The sequence below is a fragment of the Apodemus sylvaticus genome, chromosome 19 (genome assembly GCF_947179515.1).
Source record: "Apodemus sylvaticus chromosome 19, mApoSyl1.1, whole genome shotgun sequence".
Taxonomy (NCBI): domain Eukaryota; kingdom Metazoa; phylum Chordata; class Mammalia; order Rodentia; family Muridae; genus Apodemus; species Apodemus sylvaticus.
In genome coordinates, this window is record NC_067490.1 from 12,390,846 (window position 1) to 12,409,923 (window position 19,078).

At 41.6% G+C, this 19,078-nt stretch overlaps 1 protein-coding gene, 1 non-coding gene and 1 pseudogene across 2 annotated transcripts in view; all 3 read right to left on the reverse strand.

Annotated features, from left to right (window-relative positions):
• Specc1l (sperm antigen with calponin homology and coiled-coil domains 1 like) overlaps positions 1-19,078 on the reverse strand; it is a 102,694-nt gene that overhangs the window by 47,235 nt on the left and 36,381 nt on the right. The window contains exons 6-10 of the mRNA XM_052164323.1: positions 12,249-12,322; positions 11,043-11,218; positions 7,736-7,899; positions 6,259-6,350; positions 99-189 (exon numbers count right to left, since the gene is read on the reverse strand). Of these exons, the coding sequence (XP_052020283.1) occupies positions 99-189; positions 6,259-6,350; positions 7,736-7,899; positions 11,043-11,218; positions 12,249-12,322 (597 nt within the window). The remainder of the gene's footprint in view (positions 1-98; positions 190-6,258; positions 6,351-7,735; positions 7,900-11,042; positions 11,219-12,248; positions 12,323-19,078) is intronic.
• LOC127670036 (eukaryotic translation initiation factor 5-like) lies at positions 2,455-4,318 on the reverse strand (annotated as a pseudogene).
• LOC127670342 (small nucleolar RNA SNORA28) lies at positions 4,067-4,186 on the reverse strand. The gene has a single exon (XR_007974547.1). It is a non-coding gene; the product is annotated as a small nucleolar RNA SNORA28 (small nucleolar RNA).

The window sequence follows — 19,078 nt, forward strand, 5'->3', positions numbered from 1 at the left end:
TCAGCTAGCATAATGTCAGCACTAAGAAAATTAGTTAATTAGCCAAAGAATGTAAAAATTAACTAAAAAACAAAATGATAGGAACATGTTAGTTGTACCTTGTACAGGAATTTCTCCATAGTTTGATCTCTTATCTGACAAGGCTGTCAGAGGCTTTGAAGTTGAGATTGGTCCACTTATGGAATGTCTCTGAAATGAAAGCAAAGGTATATCAAATCTAGTCCTGAGACTCACAGAAAAAACAAAGGCTTCCAAGAGCAAATACATAATTATAAACAATGAATAATTCCTTTTTTCTGCTATGGTAAGGTATACACACACACAATAGACACATATAATGTATGATCTGTAGACTTAAAAAAAAATCCTTGGGAGCTGAAGAAATGGCTCAGTGGTTAACAGCACCCACTAGCTGCTCTCCCAGAGGACCTGGGTTCCCAGCACTCACATGGAAGCTCACAACTGTCTGTTAACTCCAGTTCTAGGGGCTATGACACCCTCATATAGATAAATATGCATGCAAAACACAAATGCATATAAAATAAAAATTAAATCACTTCAAATAAATTTATTATAAGAAAAATATCTATTCCTATGCAGTTTTAAGAATTAATATCGCCAGCCTCCTCTTCACTCAGTTTCCTTTAATGGTAGCATCTCATGATTCTAGTATTAAAACATCACAACTAGAATACTGGCACAGTCAAAACAAAGATACTTCCTTCAGACCCTGTTATACTAACATATACCACTGACCCTAACAGCCTCTGGCACTCTGAGTACAATTTAATTCTTCTATTTAAAGAACTTTAACAACCATATACCAATTTGCTAAACACAAAATTAAGTTCCAAACCGAAATATGGATGTGTTTCTATTGTGGTTTTATTGGTTTTTCTTGTCCCCATTCCAAACAGACCTCAACTGTGCCTCCCACTAGATAATTTGACAACTTCCCTGGATAAGACTGTGGCCTTTAATTCAGCACCCCTGCCAAAAGCACTATTAGGTGCTTCCTTATCCCCTGATGTAAGCATATACAGCAGCCTAAACACCCCTTCCCCCACTACTGCTCCAAGCTATAACAGGCTGTCCACGCTTCTTTCTGTACTTCTGTTTGCTTGGCCTTTCTCCGGCCCCCAAGGCACCCCACAAAAATCTCATAAGGTAACCATGGTTGTCCTGGAACTTGCTAGGTATAGACCAGGCCAGCCTCAACCTCTGCCTCTACACCCCAGCCCTCAGCCTTATCTCTCTAAAATCTAACTAACCTCCAGCTACTTGTTTCGCTTTCCTGTAAGAGCTGTGCAAAAAGCCTAGCTTCCCCACCTCCTCACACTGCTAACCGTTCCTTCTGCCCATGGTGTGGACTGGTATTTTACTGTGAGCTTCACTTCCATGTCCTTGATGACATCTGACGCTGACCACCCTCCCATATGCTTACACATAAATCACCTACCCTTTAGTACATGTTGTCTTCCAGTTACTGCATGTAAATACTGTAAATTTTGTAAATATATGCTCTTATGCATTGTATTCCTTTGCTTATTGGCCACGTGTTTAGGACAAATTTTTAAAATCCTGATGCCAAATATCAGTTGCTTTTATGACTCGTATGTGTGTGTGTGTGTGTGTGTGTGTGTGTGTGTGTGTGTGTCCTAAATAAGAAGCCTTTGCATGCTCAAAGAGTACAAGCTTTAAGTACAGTGCTATCATCTCAGTCTTCTGGTCAACCTCAGTATGTCATCTACTTCATCTCCCTCAAACTAAATAACCGGACAGCTGTGCTGCAGTCAGCTCATGCCCCAGGCCTCTAGCCACTCTCTGATCTCTCTTCAATGAAACATACTGGGAAGTGTCATGCTGCAAATGTTGAAATCAAGTGCTCCAACTCCTCCAAATGTTTTCACATACTCAAATCCTTTTGCATTTCTATATAAATACAAAGCTACATTGTATTTTGTTGGATTCTATTAAAGAATTGTAAGACTGTTCTGGCAGTCTTACCTGGCAGAAAGAACCTTTACATATTACTTATGTAACCTGTACATATTAAGAACCTGTACATATTATTTATGTATACTATATGGCAAACTATCCCAATATTTTACAGTGACCTTAAGTAATAAACATTCATGATCTCATGATTTCTATGGGTCAAAATCTTAGCTAGCTAACTCCAGCTCCAGGTTTTCAGTGAGCAGGCAAATCTTGCTATCAGTTATCACAAAGACAGACTGGAGGTTAGGTATAGGGAGAGCTCCAAATTTCAAGTTCGTCAGCAGTGGTTGTCGATGAGACTCAGTCACTTCTTTTTTTTTTTTTTTTAAGAATACCCAAAGTCAAATCTTTATTTTTTTTAATAACTGTATAAATGTGATCCAAATGTGTCCACCACTAGTTTTTCCGAAAGAAACATGCTATAAATAAGCAAACTGTTCACTGATAATGTATGGACTCCCTAGATGTCTCATTGGGCTTAATTATAGACCACTCACAGTAATAGCTTTTTAGTATCAAGTGTAGTATGATATTAAGGCACTTTAGATCTTGCACATACATGTTGCACTTTTGGCTGATAATGAAGAAAAATTTACAGCATTACACTGTTAAGCTAAGTTGCATCCATCCTTTTAAATGGCGTCAATATCAATGTCATCATCCTTGTTGTCAGACTTCACAGTTTCAATTTTTGGTACACTGGCAGTCTTCGAATATACCACCTCAGTATTTTCATCTTTGTCTTCTTCCTCACCACCAGAAGGTTCTTCCTCTGCTTCCTTCAACCATTTAATAAATGGCTCTGCTTTGATACGAATCTCTTTGGCAAGTTCTTCTGAGACCTTTTTCTTAGAGGCGTTTTCTGACCAGCTGACAATGACCTCCTCTTCTAAAAGGTCTGCATCATACATCTCCTTCAAGATACGTGGAATCTTGGAGATCAGCTGAGCTTGATGCATTGCTACCACACATTCCAAACCGTGAAGAAGGTACCGCTGAGCCTTTTTGTTGTTATGACAAAATCTTAAAAATGGTGCCTGTATTTCTTGATTTGCTCTCTTATCTTCTCATCAAAGAGAACTTCTGTCCACACAAGAGAACCTGTGGCTTTTACATCCAGTCTTTCTGCCTCAGCCACAATTTCTTTATCAGATGAATCAATAATGCCCTCTTCTTTCTTTCTCTTAATAAAATCAACCAGGATGTTAACAAGCTCTTTCTTCTACAGTTCTTTCCAAATCACCGCTAAGTGTCAGACCTTTTGCATGGTCACGGATCTCAGCCATTCTTCGCCTTTGAGCTTCCTCGGTTATATCCTCCCCCCAATCATCATCATCTTCTTCTTCCACAGCATGTGGAGGACTAATTTCATTTCTATTTTTCTTTTCCTTTTCTTTCTTTCCTATACCAATATCACTCTTCTCTACAGTGAAATAAGAGTTTACTTAGTCCTATTGTTTACATATCACTATCAGACTTAAATCCCACCCTCTCACCATCTGAAGAAAAAGCCGAGTTAATAAAACAAAACACCACTTAGAATTCTGAAGGGAGTGGCTGATTAGCAATTAAGAGGACGAATTCCTGCAGAAGAAGGAAGTTCAGATGCCCAGTATCCATATCATATGGTGGCTTACAACCATCCATAACTCCAGTTCCAGGGGATCTAATGCCTTCCCCCTGGCCTCCAGGGCACTACATACATGCATGCACACAGAACACCCACACAAAAATACACTTAAGTAAAAAGCAGTCCTGCATGCCTTTCATCCCAGCACCTGGGAGGCAGCAGCAGCATCTCTGAGTTTGAGGTTAGCTTGATCTAACAAAACCAAGTTCCAGGATAGCCAGGAATATTGCACAGAGAAACCCAGTCTTGAAAAAAAACCAAAAAGGAATTCTAAAGGGATTCAGGGATCAAATAAATTTACTATCTAATTTCAAAATAAAATATAATAAAATAAGGTGAAGCAGTACACAGTATTAGTGCTAAAGATCAGAATGTTTATCAGGTAAATAAATTTGAACAAAACCACATCCAAAACCAGATCAATTCAACAATTTAAATGTTTGAGCCTATATAACAGCTTGTCTCATGAGGAAGAGAACACCGGAATAGGTTAGACTTTCTAGCTATAGCAAACTCAGAGACTCAGCCACTTCTAAGCTTACTCAACGGTGCCTTGCAAGAAAAAGCTCACAACGTGGCAACTACAGAGGGTTCCCTCAGAGTGGGTGAACCTAAGTAGCAAGAGTGAACTTGAGAGGAACACTCACGACAGAAGCCAACTTTATAACCTTCTCTGGAAAGTGCCATTGTATTACTGCTGCTATACTCTTTATCAGAAACAAATCATGGAGTAAGTTGGCCAACACTCAGAGCACACAAACAATGCTACCAGCACCTGACTCGCTAGGACTTTACAGTTACTTATGGCTCTCCAAATCCCTTAGGAAGTTTCTTTTACAGTCTTTTGGGCAGACCTAACTCTCAAACACTCAAGAGCTAGCTAGATGTACTTTATTCCCTTATCTGTTCAAGGAGGGTCTTCGTAGTGGCTGATAAGAACTCACAGGATTCCCTGTCCTGTATAAACTATGGACAGCATCTGTCTGAAAAGTCTTCCTGCAGGCCTTATAGGGCTTCACTCCAATCAGAGAAAGGCAGCCAGGCTTGGGCAGATTCAAAAGGATTCTTATGGAAACGTCTGGACCCTTTCTGTAGCTTCATCTTCCCAGGGGGTCTGTCCTGAAGATTCTAGTGACTTCATTTTCCATGAATGTTGGTTTGTATCCTCAGATATAACTGGTTTGTTCTCTACTGTTCCAAGTTGTCCTCCCTAAACCACCACGTAGAAACTGCCTCCAGGAGAAGAGAGCTGAAGCAGACTTCCCTCATCTGTCAGTATTGCTTTACAGGGACCATGGCAGTGCACTGTCTGAGAACAATGGCTTCCTACATTTTATCTAGCTTTCCATTTGTTTGAGACAACTCTTGTTGTACCCACAATAATAAAGATTCCTGCCCATGAAGTTTTTAAAATACTAGCCAGGCAGTAATGGTAAATGCCTTTAATTCCAGCACTGGGGAGGCAGAGGCAGGCGGATCTCTGTTGAGTTCAGGGCAGCATGGTCTATAGGGTAGCCAGCACTACACACAGAAACCATGTCTTGAAAAGCAAACAGAAACTGCATATTACTCATCTTATTTGAGGTTTGTTTTTCTCAGCATCTCGCTCTGTACCTTTAGTTCTCACGTCTGATTAATAAAGAACATCTAAAAAACATTCAATCTGCAGGCAAAACATGGCCTTCCTTTAAAATTAAGAAGATATTTTGTATAAACATGAAAATGCAAAGCCACTGTTTAAGAGGCTGCATTTATCTTAGACTGTGAGAGTTTAAAAGTCCACTCACAAATCACAGGGCCAATCATGAAGTCTCAACTCAAAAAGAAAATGTCCCAAGGCCCAACTTTAGGGAGTTAGCTACTGCTTCATAGAACACTAGTTTGGCTGCTCTCACCCATGTTAAAGTATTTTGCTTCAGCAGTATTCTCAAAGTGGCTGGGGAAATGGTCTAAGGAGAAGGTTTCTGGGGTACCACAGAGAACAGCCCCCTGCACTGCTCCTGGATGCACTCCAACAATGGCAAAGGAGAGCAATTCTCAAAGTTCTTTATAATGGATCTGTATGTCATATCCTTGAAAGCTCAAGGCCTGTGACAAACGGCCTTCAATGAACAGCACTCCTCTCAAGTCATGCCTTGAGTAGACCAGCATTTAACTCTGAGTTGTGTGTGTACAAGTGTGTAGATATGTGTGCTTGCATTCAGATGTGCCAAGGAGGCCCAGAAAAAGGTGTCAGATATGCCTAAGAAGTTCAAGTTACAGGGTATTGTGTGAGGCCTCCCATGAGTACTGGGAACAGATCCCTCTCTAAGATCCATGAGCTCTCTTAACTGCCTAAGCCATCTCTCCAGCCATCAAGTCTGCAAGATTTGCAATGGTCTATTAAACAGCAAAAGATAAAATGTACCACCTACAGACTCAAAAGATATATCAAAGAGACATCAAGGTTTCCAGAAGAGCATCACAATTTACATGTATAATTTGCCCCAATGAAGCACACTCATGGTACTTTACCAAACATCCCCCTGAGGCAGTCATCTGTCCACCTGAGACATGCGAGATTGAAAAAGAGGATCTAACATGCACAGTTAAAGCTTTCTGAGCTTTCAATGAGCCCAGGCTCTTACCTGCATGGGAGAAACAGCAGCTGCAGGAGGGGTTTTCATGGGACTTGGACTCAGAGGTGTTCGAGGGATTGCAGCTGCAGCAGCATTTGGTACTATGTAAACAGCAAATGAGAAAGTTAACGATAGACACATCATGGTGCAGAGAAGTTTCCTGCACAAGAATTTCTTCGACCAGGCGAATGGCTTGCTGCTCTAGGCCAGCACTTCACTTTTGCTATTTAATCACAATGTTTGGCTAAAATACTGCATAAGGCAATGAAGTCTAAGAAAGAAAGAGAACAAGAGGATGGGGCAAAGCTCAGTGGAACAGCACTGCAGTGCGCATGAGGCCCCAGGTTCCATCCCTAGCATCACTATAGTTTTAAGAAACTAAGAGGCAGGCAAGGCAGCAAACACCAATAACCTCAGTACTTCAGAGGTAGAAAGATCACAAGCTGAAACTAGATTGAGCTACTTCTATCTAGGTCAACCTGAGCTACACAGTAGGGCCCTGTCTCAATAACCAATACGAACACACAGCACGCGCGCGCATGCGCACACACACACACATACACACACAGAGAGAGAGAGAGAGAGAGAGAGAGAGAGAGAGAAACAGAGAGACACAAACAGGAAATATATAGCTTTTACAACAGACCGTAGACATATCAATATATCTTCAGGGTTCATGCTGTAAGAGCTACATCATCGAGAGGCTAGCTTGCAGCGTACAGAATAGTTGCCTGAGGTTATAGAACTTTGATCTGAACTTCATTCCAATTATCCTAAGATAAATCCAGGATTTTAAACAAGAAAAATTCTCCCAAAGGCAAAAGATGAGACTAATTCCGAGTTTACTGAAGTTAGTAGTCAAAGGTGCCTTGAACTAATGTCTTTGTCTCTAGAGATGAAGAAAGAGAAGAGAACAAGGAAGTTCATGGTGGGGGCATGGTGGAGACAGTGAGGGAACGCAGTTAAGTTAGATTCCTACGTTTCTGGTCTTGGTAACTGGGTAGACCTCTGGTGACAACAGAGATGGGGAACAATGAAGCAGAAGCGGAGAATGGGCTCTGGTCTGGCATAAGGACTCTCAAGTGTCAGTGTCAACAAGGCACTTGGGTAGAGAGGATTGAGCAGTTCACGGGAAGGTTAGGAGCTAGCAGTATGTACCCAGAAGTCTGCACATAAAGAAGATACAGGAAGTCCCAGGAATAAATACGATCCACCTAGGGAGAAAAGACTCTGCTTGGCCTGGGAAGGAAGGCATGCAGTTGAGACCAGGATTTCTAAACTGAAGTACACTCCGCACCCTGCAGAACAGGCCTTAACTCATGAGACATGCAATGTAGGTGATGCCATCTATATGGCACTGTATGATACCACAGGCAGCCTGATGAAACTGAGAGCATACGGTGATACAGAATACCGGACTAGACAAGGGGTACGTCAAACGAACAGAACCACAAGCCTTGTGATCCACAGACACAGAATCCATTACCTTGAGATGCACTGTCGAAAGACTTGATGAGAGTTTTTACTGTGGGAGTTGGCTCTGAGGACGTCGAGGACCTCCTACTCAGCCCCATGCCTTGCCTCAAGGCTGCCAGATCTCTTTCGACAGCATTCATATAGTTATACACCCGGCCTCGCTCCTCTTCTTGCCTAAAAACAGTAAAATAAAGACATTGTGTGTATGAGAAAATGACTTCTGATTGAAAAGCATTAAAAGTTATTGGGTTTGGTTTTTGTTTTTGCCTTTTGTTTTGTTTTGTTTTTTGCTTTTTAATTGTACACGTTGAACACAATTGCCTGACCTAATATTATTTGCCTGGTAGACAGCAGGAAATGATACTGAAATGCTCCTATCAGGCTATCCTAAGCAAGTTAAATAGCCATCAAATTCCATCTGCATTAAGTGTCAGGTGAGGACATCAGTAATCAATTAGCAGTAAGTCAGGAGGCAGACTGACCTCAGCCTGACTCAACTGGGAATCTCTGGTTCGGTGCTGCCAGTAAGGCAAAGCCCTTCTCAGGCACCAGGGGAATTCACTAGCAGATAATCTACGCTACTTCCAGCCGAACACTGTGCTTCACAGAGACACACAAAGGAACAGGACCAAAAGTTCCATCTCCCTAAGAACAGGTAAACTACTATCATCTCCAGAGAACCCCTCCAAGGGACTAGAAAAGCTCATTAAGTTAATTAAGACCATAAAACATTTTATTGTCTTAATGAGACCCTGTTAGAAAAACATCTAAAATATTAAAATATTGTATAAAAAACATTATTTTCCAAATTAAAAAATTACTAAGAAAAATGTGTCTTACATTAAAAAAAAAGATTTATTTATTTCATGTATGTGAATACACTGTTACTCTCTTCAGACACAGCAGAAGAGGGTATCAGATGCCATTACAGATGGTTGTTAGCTACCATGTGGTTGCTGGGAATTAAACTCAGGACCTCAGGAAGAGCAGTCAGCTCTTAACCCCTGAGCCATCTCTCTAGCCCTTTTTTCTTTAAAAGCAACTTTTTAAATTCTTTTTTAAATCTTTACTTTACATATGTGAGTACACTGTAGCTGTCTTCACACACACCAGAAGAGGGCATAGGATCCCATTACAAATGGTAGTGAGTCACCATGCGGTTGCTGGGAATTGAACTCAAGATCTCAGGAAGAGCCGTCAGTGCTCTTAACTGCTGAGCCATCTATCTCTCCAGCCCATGTCTTACATTTTTAAAAGTATATATTTAGCCAGGTGTGGTAGGAGCTCCTGCCTAGGGAGGTAGAAAACCCTGGGTTAAATCAGCAATACCAGGGGGAAAGTAAGCTGTAGAGTAGACTGGAGACATGACGCAGTGTCACAGTACTTGTAGAGTAAGTGAAGCTGTGCTTGAGAACCAGTACTCCAAGAAGAAAAACCAACTATGATGCAGAAAAGGAAGCTGTGTAAATAAGCCTCTACTATCTTATCCACTAAAATCCATTGTTTATTACAGACTTTGAAAGAATTTCCTACCCATCTGATTCTATAATATATATTGATCATAACAAAAACAATGGCATTCACAGACTTTTCCTTTAGATCCTTTACTTACATAACACATTTAAGTCATATTGCTCTTACTATCGAGAGCATCACAACCCCCAAGGCAGTGAGACAGCCTGTCAGGGAATGCCGCTCATTGCCACGTCTGACAACCTGAGCTGATGCCCAGGCCACACAGAGCAGAGAAAACCAACTTTCATAAGCTGCCTTCTAATTTCCAGATCTCCAGAATGGCACACACACAAAATAAATAAGTACAATTTAAAAGAAAAAAGCCTCTTTAAATCTTCATTTTGCAGTGGCAGAAAAAGGTTTTCCAGAATTCTCAGGGTCCCGTGAAGACCTACATTTCATCATCAACAACAAATACCAGCAGTTGTTTTCCTCAATGAACTTTCAAAGAACTCGCTGTCAAGTTTGGATGCTGCTCCAGGAGGAGGAAGCGGCTCAGACTGAAGCACAGTGCTTGCCTTAGCACCCTCTCACTTGGACAAATGGCTGGAAGCAGAAGTGTCTGCTCACAATTCCACTTATCATGCGCAAGGTTGGAAACGGTGCATCAAGGTTCAGCTTAGGTAAACCTTTCGGAGATGAGTATTTTTAAGTGAAACCCATGTTTTGTTTCATTTAGGCAGTTTTGAACTTAAAGTTACCATGAGTTACAATGAGGGTGACTGTGATTTGATACAAAGGCCCTGGTCATCCAGTTGACTTTTGTTCTTTACTGTCAATGCAAAAATCAGTGTACTCAGTCAACTTCCTGTGAATATTATTATGAAGACTAAGTGCAAGGGGCCCTAAGGGCTCCACAATGGAGAAGATCACTCTCCATTCACATCACAACAGCACAGGACAAGATTCTCTCTCATCTTTAAATAATGTGGGGAGGGGGGCGTGCTGCAGAGGCCTGAAGAGAGCAACATGTTCTCTGGAGCTGGAGTTTACCTTACCTGACTAAACTCAGGTCTTTTGGAAGAGCAAGAAGTACTCTTAACCTCTTCCATCTCTCCAACCCAAGATGCTGCATCTGTGGAAGGCATCTCCTTGAAACTACTAAACTTTCAGGAGCCCAGGGAATGATCCTTCAAGAAGGGAATTTTAGGGCATAGTGGTAGAGTGCTTGGCAGATGTAAGGCCCTAGGTTAATCCCTAGCATGACGGATGGACAGATGATGGACGGACAGATGGGTGGATGGACAGACAGACAGAACCAACTTCAGCACTCAGGCTAACTATCAAATGAGGCATTTCTGACACACAAACTTGCTCCTCCATTCAGATGGAATGTTACTGTGGAACTCAAAACATCACAGACCATCTTACGGATTTTTCATGATCTCTGTTAGATGTGCAGGGCACTACTTTGGAGGACTTTGGAAAAAGACATGGAAATTCCTCATGAGTGGTGGAAAGAAACTTACAGTGTACCAGTCGATTGTTTTTCCAAAATTGGTAACTCAAGTTTACTGATGGCTGCTTTGATCCCTTTGCAAACATCAGCTCACTCAGGACAGCATTCTAATTAGCTCACAGGCCTGCATGGTATAGTTGAGAGAACTGAGGCACAGGACGCAGGGAGATCAACAGTGTTAACTGAGAGCACATAGCCCCCAAGAGGCAGGGCCAGACAGAAGATTCCAGACCTACGTCTACAGAGTAATACAGGCTGCACTGGGAACAAGTGTCAGGACAAAACACAGCACCAGTGACACATCTGTTCCTTACTGAAACACAACCACTTTCTCAGGACATACTTGCGTGACTTTATTTCCTCCAATTCTTTGGTGAGTTTCTCATTTTTCTCTTGGGCCTCATGTAGTCGTCGCTTTAGATCACCGATCTCTTCTTGGGCTTCAGACTTGATATCATTTGCAATAACCACTGCAGTCTGGAGATCAGCCTGAAATTGCCGCCATTCTGCAGATTCTTCCTACATTAAAAAAACTAAACTCTTATTTTCAAAACAAAGTGATGAAGATTTACTTAAAAGCAGTAAAGTTTGTTTATGATTATTTTGCCCTAACAAGTCATATTCTTGAATGATGATTTTTTTAATCCCAAGAATTGCTGTTATCTATTTTTAAAACAAAGCAATTCTTAGAGTGAACTTGTTCTTAATGAAGGAAGATTTGCCATCTGATCCTACTGAGGCATTAAATATTCAGAGTGCTCAATAAATATTAATGAGGAAAAATGTTAGACTTCTCTTCCTCATGCAAGTTTCAAAGCAAGTGTTATCAAAATAAATATCATCAAAAATTTAGAGCTTTACCTCTGGAACTCTCAAGAAGGTATATAAATGGTATGTGAGCCATACAGTAGACAACTATAAATACCCTGACATCAAAAACTAGCAGGAAAAAAAAATCTAAAGGAAAGGAAAAGGAAGAGGAAGCCAGAAGAAAAACTGAACTCAGTGCAGGCAGACACAGTCATTCAAAGAGGTGTAAGGAACTGAGCGGCTGCTGCTTCCCACAGACAAGAAGGATGCGGGTGTGACTGGGCGGAGACGTCTCCCCAGGGGCTTCACTTCCCCCAGAGCCACAGCTGGGCCTCGCCTGAGCCCTCTCATCCTCAAAGCAGTTTTCTGGTACCATGAAAGCAGTGACAACTGGGTTAGGACTCAGGGTCTATGATTAGCACTGTCCCCGCACATCTTAGCAGCACGGGTGCTGGCAGCCAACCCAATCCAGAAAACACAGAAATCTCACATACACACAGCCCGGTCTGTGATTTTAAAATCAAAAGTTGATAAACTTTATTTTCAAAACACACCTACCCATAAATAACTGCCAGTACGTTCTCCTACCTTAGATGCAGTGTCAGTCCCAATTTAAAACACTGGCACTTGCTTTCAGCCCAGTGGAGCCAATAGCCTACCATATCTACAGATTAAAGTAACAGTACAAATTTCAGAAATCCATGTTTCTAGTGAGACAGCACATGAAAATTCATCCTACCCGAAGTCTTCTGTGAAGTGTCTTGATTTCTCTTTCCATGTCATGCTTTTGGTCTTGGAGTTTTTTAACTGTATCTGAAAAGACCACAAAGATTAAATATTTCTTCTTAAACCTCAAGTTCTTAATGGTCTTAAACGTTCAAAAGAAAAAGCGATGTTAAAAATATGATCATCTAAATAGTTTTCCTGTGCAGAGAATTGTTTACTTTCATCACAAAACTTAGAAGCATGAAAGAATACGCAAGCCAAGACTATAGTTTCTGCATCACTTCCTAAATAAACTGGAAGCAATTGTTAGAAACATAGCATTGGAACAAGGCCAATCAAAATAGCATTAAAATGTCAGCTTTTAATCACAGAAGTTATAGCTCTAAACCATGCAAGTATAATTCCCTTTTCACAGTGGAATAAATTCCAGAAACATGAAATCAGTAAAATTATTTTTAAAATTGATTGTAATATCCACAGAGCTACCAGTTAATCTATGGAATTATAGCACTAAATACAATAGGAAATCACATTCTCTGCTTGTAAGCAAGCTGTCCCTTAAAAGCCACGCACAGAGAAATAGCTCAGGGGCATACTGTGCTGCAACTGTCCTTCTGGACATCTGTCACACTCACTGCTCTCACAGCTTAGCAATCAATCACCTCTCGGCTATGCACCAGGAAAGGCACTTGTGGATGGAAAGAACCCTTTCCGAAGACTTTGCCTGTTGATGCTGCAGTTGCCTCTCCATTCTCAAACATAGTCTTTCTCTCCTCCTCCCACACTCAGGGAGGAAGCACTCTCAAATTCAGGGCCTCATAAATGCTCTGCATAGGTTTTCAGCCACTAAAATGAATGTCTGAACATTGTGTCTGTTTTTGAGACAAGGCCTCATTGTGCTCACTGTGTAGCTCTGGCCGTCCTGGAACCCACTTTGTAGATCAGCCTGGTCTTGAACTCACAGAGATCCACCTACTTGCCTCCCAATGCTGGGACTCTTTAAAATCGATCCGTGTGTGTGTGTGTGTGTGTGTGTGTGTGTGTTTGTGTGTGTTTGTGTAAAACAGAAAGAGAGGAGAGAAAGAGAGAGGGAGAGAGAGTACTTGATTGTGCACTTGAGTAGTACAGGGGAACAGGTCAGAGGACACCATCAAGGTTGGTTCTTCTCTTCCACTACAGGTTCCAGGACTAAACTCAGAAACGCCTGGCAGACACTTCTCTCATGAGCCCATGATACATTAAAAATGATACAAAGTAACTTGAGTTATAAGATATTAGCGTAAACTATTATAGATGGAGAGAGGTCTAATTGCAGCAGTCAACAGCTAATGCCTCCACTGGAGACAGAGCGCCAAAACAAAGGCTGAGCTGGGGAAGCACAATGACTTCTCTGCCAAGGACAACACTTCAGCGGCTGTCTTGTGAAGAAGCCTCCTTTAACCTGGGCAGACCCCCAGTCTAGTCAAGGCAGGTACACACACTGAGTGGACAAGCCTACGCCCTGCTCTCTACTAACAGAACATGGTGACTCTGAAGCCAGCAGGTCTGGCCCCTTACCATCTCACGCATGGCTGGGTTCAGACATTCAGACACAAAGAGTAAGACAAAAACTGAGAACACTAGAAATTCCACTTTTTCTTTACATTCAGTCTACTTAGAAGAGGTTTTGGTTTTTGTTATTTTGTTTTGAAACAGCATGCATTTAGCCCTTGTAGGCCTGGAACTTGCTACACTGTCTAGGTTGGCCTTGAAGTCACAACAATTCACCTGCCTAGGTTCAAGTCTCAGTACCCATATGGCACCTAACAACTGTCTAATACTCACACATACACACGGGTAACACACACACACACACACACACACACACACACACACACACACACACAAATTAAGTTGTAAAGGTAGATATAATTTATCAGACTGCCAACTGTGTTATGACTCGCTCACTTTTAGCACCTGGCATCCTGGTCCTTGTGGCACATTTACGTGCCGTGGCCATCTTAGACTGGCTGTCAATTTCTAATTTCTTCGGCTGTCTTTGTTCTTCTGGTCTCATCTTCATCAACCCCCTCCACAGTCATGCCCACATAATGCACACAAGCACTCCTCTTAACAAGAGCACGTGCTGCTGCTGCTGCTGCTGTACTCATGACTTAGTGCCTGTCCTACCCCACTTACATTCAAAGGAGAGCTGGCCCACAAGGGCATGTTTAAATAGCAGACATTGTTCTAGACAGGTCTTCAGGGCTGTGAGTTCACCTTTATGATCATGTTTGTACCTTTCCTCTGAGACGAAAGAAGTGGCAACACGCTTTTCCTCCCTGAGATTGGAGGAGTTTCTAAGTTTGTTTGTTTGCTTTTTAAGACTACTGTTACCTAGCACAAACTATGGTCACACAAGAAGGAAGTATATCACCTCTACTCAGGAATCTTCAAATGAGCTTCCTTGCCCTCCAGTTTCCCTAGTGTGAGCGACACTGCCACCTACTGTCTTCAACTCAAATTCTATCACAATAAAGAACTATTATTTCCTTGCTTTTAAATTACAAATTAAACCTCTCTTTTTTTATTTTTATTTTTTTTATAACTATTTTTATTCTAGTAATCTGACAAACTGCGGCTGCATTATCATTCCATCTAAGTTTCTTCTGAATAGTTCTGTAAGCTGCCCTTCCTGTTTAGTGATGGGTTTCTTAACTGTCTCTCTCCTGATGACCTGTCCCTCACAAACCAAGAGAAAGCCATGCTAGCTCCCATCCGCAGACACTTCTGGGCAGTCAGTCACCATGGGCTCAGGCTCTGGCTCTGGTCCTCTTGAGGACTGATTAAAGTCACCCAGATCCCGGAAGCCCAGGAGCTCTGGGTACTACCATCAGCTGCTTCCATCTGATCCAGCATTTCCCAGAGAATGAATTAAATATTTTCAAAAGGAAAAGTCGAGAGTAAATATCTGTTAAAAAGCAATAGGCAATGTGTACAGACCTGGGAGAAAATACAAATGATTTTCAAATGAACTATAGAGTTTTACTTTATTTTTTAATTTTGCTCAAATCTTTACTCTCCCCTTCTCCAAAAAAAAAAAAAAAGTGGTCATAGCACTTAATTTTTCTTAATTCTGAAAATAGAAATTGTAATGAAATAAGATTACCTTTATTTGATCTGACTTTCAGCCTTCTAGATTTGTGAGTGTACATCATTTGGTTTGGGTTTTTGTTTGAACTTAATCTTGCTGTGTTGTCCAGGCTAGCCTTAAATTCCTACAGAGAATCCAGATATGCTTCCTACCTCAGTAAGCCACTACATTTCTTTTTTAAGCACAATGAGATTATATTGTACTGGTTCATAAGCCTGTAGCAAATAATGGACTCCATTGTCAGTAAATCCAGATGTGTAGTACCATCTAGATGGCCCCAGAGTATTCTATTAAAGGAACATGTCAGAATTTGTTTTCAAAATCTCCTCTTAACAGACTTAACATAGCTCCAACTTTCTGTTGTAAATACAGCAAGTCTTTACACAATTGTTCAGATATTGTGTGGAGGAAAGTTCCATATTTAGAAATGATGAAGGGCCCTTTGCAAATACCAGCATGAGCTCATTCAGTGTACACTAGAAGGGTCTACCTCAAGAACGCTGTCTGTTCCTTGGTTTTGTTTAATTTTGTTTGAAAGGTCATCAGTTCACTTACAGGTTAAGAGCACAATGAAGTCAGCATCTGAAGGACACAGTGTCCAGCTGCCATTCATTCCCTTGTCACCTTACATCTGAAGCTTTCGGTGGCTCTAAAGCATGTCGTCGTGCAGCACAGCTAGCTTTGTTCATCTTCCAGACAGTGGACTGTGTGCTGCCCTTCCCACCCTCACTAGCAGAAGGGCATTGAGAACAGAACTCACACTGTGTACACAAGCTATTCACTAGATTACAACTACTAAAAATGTAGACCATGGGACTGGAGAGCTGGCCAGCAGTTAGGTAAGAGCAGTGGATGCTCTTGCAGAGGATTCAGGTTTAGTTCCCAGCACCCACATGACAACTGAGAACCAACCATCACCCAGTTCCAGGGGATTCTGCGCCCTCTTATGAACTCTCAGGGCACAAGACACACAGAGCACTAACACACACACACACCAACTCATACATAGAAAATAAAATACATCTTTAAAAATATAGCAGACTATTTCCAAGTTTTGTGGTGACAAGTAGTTCTGAGGCCAGGCCACACACATCTATAACCCTACACACACATCTATAATCCTGCAATGCTGTTTCTAGGGACAGGTTCCTTGGAGTGGACTGCTAAGTCTTTTAATAAAAATTCTTATCAACATTCTTAGAAAGATGCAGCAATCATACTCTTCTTAATGGCACATAAGAATAGTCTTTCTGCAGCCGAGCGGTGGTGGCGCACGCCTGTAATCCCAGCACTCTGGGAGGCAGAGGCAGGCGGATTTCTGAGTTCAAGACCAGTCTGGTCTACAGAGTGAGTTCCAGGACAGCCAGGGCTATACAGAGAAACCTTGTCTCGAAAAATCCAAATCCAAAAAAAAAAAAAAAGAAAAAAGAATAGTCTTCCTTCTTTTTGCTTGCTATCAATCTTTTAATTTTTTCACATCTGTTTAATGAATACTGGCACTTTTTCTTTTTATTTCTTTTCCATGTCAACTATATTTTTTGTCTTTTTCTGATTCATACACTTTTACTTTTAAAAAAACTGTGTGTGTGTGTGTGTGTGTGTGTGTGTGTGTGTGTGTGTGTGTGTACACGCGCCCTCTGTCTTACTACCTTGAGACAGGGTCTCTCTGGAACCAAAGCTTGCTATTTTAGCTAGGCGGGCAGCCAGTCTACTCTCTCAAGCATGGATAGCCATGTCCAGATTTCTTTTCTTTTTCTTCTTTTCCTTTTTTTTTGGGGGGGGGGGGGGGCTGGGTTCAAATTCAGGTCCTCATGCTTACAGAGAGTAAGTTCTTACCCACTGAGCCAGCTCCCCAGACTCACTCGAGACACATGCTACTCTTCTAGCCTCACTGTCATCATCATCATCATCATCATCATCATCATCATCATCATCATCATCATCATCACTACCACCACATTATCATCACCACCACCACCACCACCACCACCACCACCATCATCATCATCTCTTTAAGACAGGGTCTCAATACATACTTGGCTGGCCTGGAACTCTCTGTGTAGAACAGGCTTGCCTTGCACTTACAGAGATTACCTGCCTATGCTGGGATTAAAGGCATGCTTCGCCACCACACCCAGAACAGGAATCAGCTTTGCTAGATTGGTGACAAAGTCCCTAGCTTTATCTGGAGTGCTCTTTAGTTATTTTCTTTCTCAGCTCTTTATTTCTTAAGATGATAAAATATCCATTAAGTCTTTACAAATGTTTCTTATAAAGAACAAGTCCTGGTGACTTATACACATCACTTAACTGCAGGTGTCACTGTTCTACCCACAGTCTTCTCCTGGTACAGCAACTAGTAAAGGTTCTGCCAGTGACACATTAACAGGCAGACTGGACCCTCACCAGTGCTGGGAGATGCGTCCATTTCACAGCAGGGTCTAACTTATTCCCACCCACCTCACCCACCCACACCCACCCCACCCACCCACCCCCGTGTGGTTTTCTCTCCCAGACCACATGGCAGCCTACAGTTCTGGAGACACAATCCACTTCCCTTTCTGACACCAAGGTCATTCAAAGAACCTGGCATCCAATTCTACTCCTTTATCCACCAGAATCTGAGCTCAGAAGCAGATAAGCAGAGGTAGGCCGGTAGTGGGGGCCTCAGCCGGGTCGGTGCCCATCCCTGAGCAGGCAGTTTCAGTGGTGTGCCCCCTTCCACGCAGTGCTTGCTCCACTGAGCATTAGCTCCACTGAGGCTTTACATTCCATTCCTAGTCTTCTTGGAGGAAAGGAAGGACATGGTGATCGGAAGCCATGTTCTGTGTTTACATGACTCCTGTCTGGCTTAAGTGATATGGCACTTGGTCTGTTTTGTAGTTTTTATTTCTCTGCAGTTTTCCACTTGTCTCTTCATTCTGAGTATCTTTTCCTCCACATTCTTGAGCCCAGGAGCGGTTGTAAAATCCTACATACCAGTTCCAAGGTCAGGAATTTATCTTGACGGGACTGAGGAACAATTACAATTGAGTATAAATGGGGTGACTAAGGAGTGACTACTATGAAATTATAAGGCTTATTTGGGAGCCAATGAAGAGGTTCTAAGTTGTGAAAATATTCTACAGAAAAAAAATCTTGCTTTCTCAAACAACATAAATTCATGTATCATGTGTTAACTCCAAATGAGAATTTTCTAGGAAAAAAAAAATTAACTGCCATTAAACTCCAGAGAAAAAGTAACTGCAATCTAACTCTACAGATAAAGTATATAAATTGTTTACACACTGGTTATTATTTAAGAGAGCAAGAGAGAGGGAGCACACACTTCTAATCCTAGAACTGTAGAACCTAAGAGGCGCAAGGTCATGAGTTTGAAGCTGATCTAAGATAAATAAACACCCAAGTAAATGAATACATAAGGCTAGTAGTAAATGAATACATAAGGCTAGTAGAACGCTTGCTTAGCATGAGGTCCTGGGATCGATCTGTAGGACTATAAAATATTAGTTACTACCACCTGGGAGTAAATAAAGCTATAAAGAAACATTTTGATGACAGCTGGAGAAATCTAATTATGAGCCACTAGTTGATACTAGAAAACTAAGAGTAATTTTGCTAGAAATGCTCAGGAAAATCTTCTTTTAAGAATCACATTTAAATATTTAAGAATTAAAAGTCATAAGCTGGATGGTGGTGGCGCACACCTG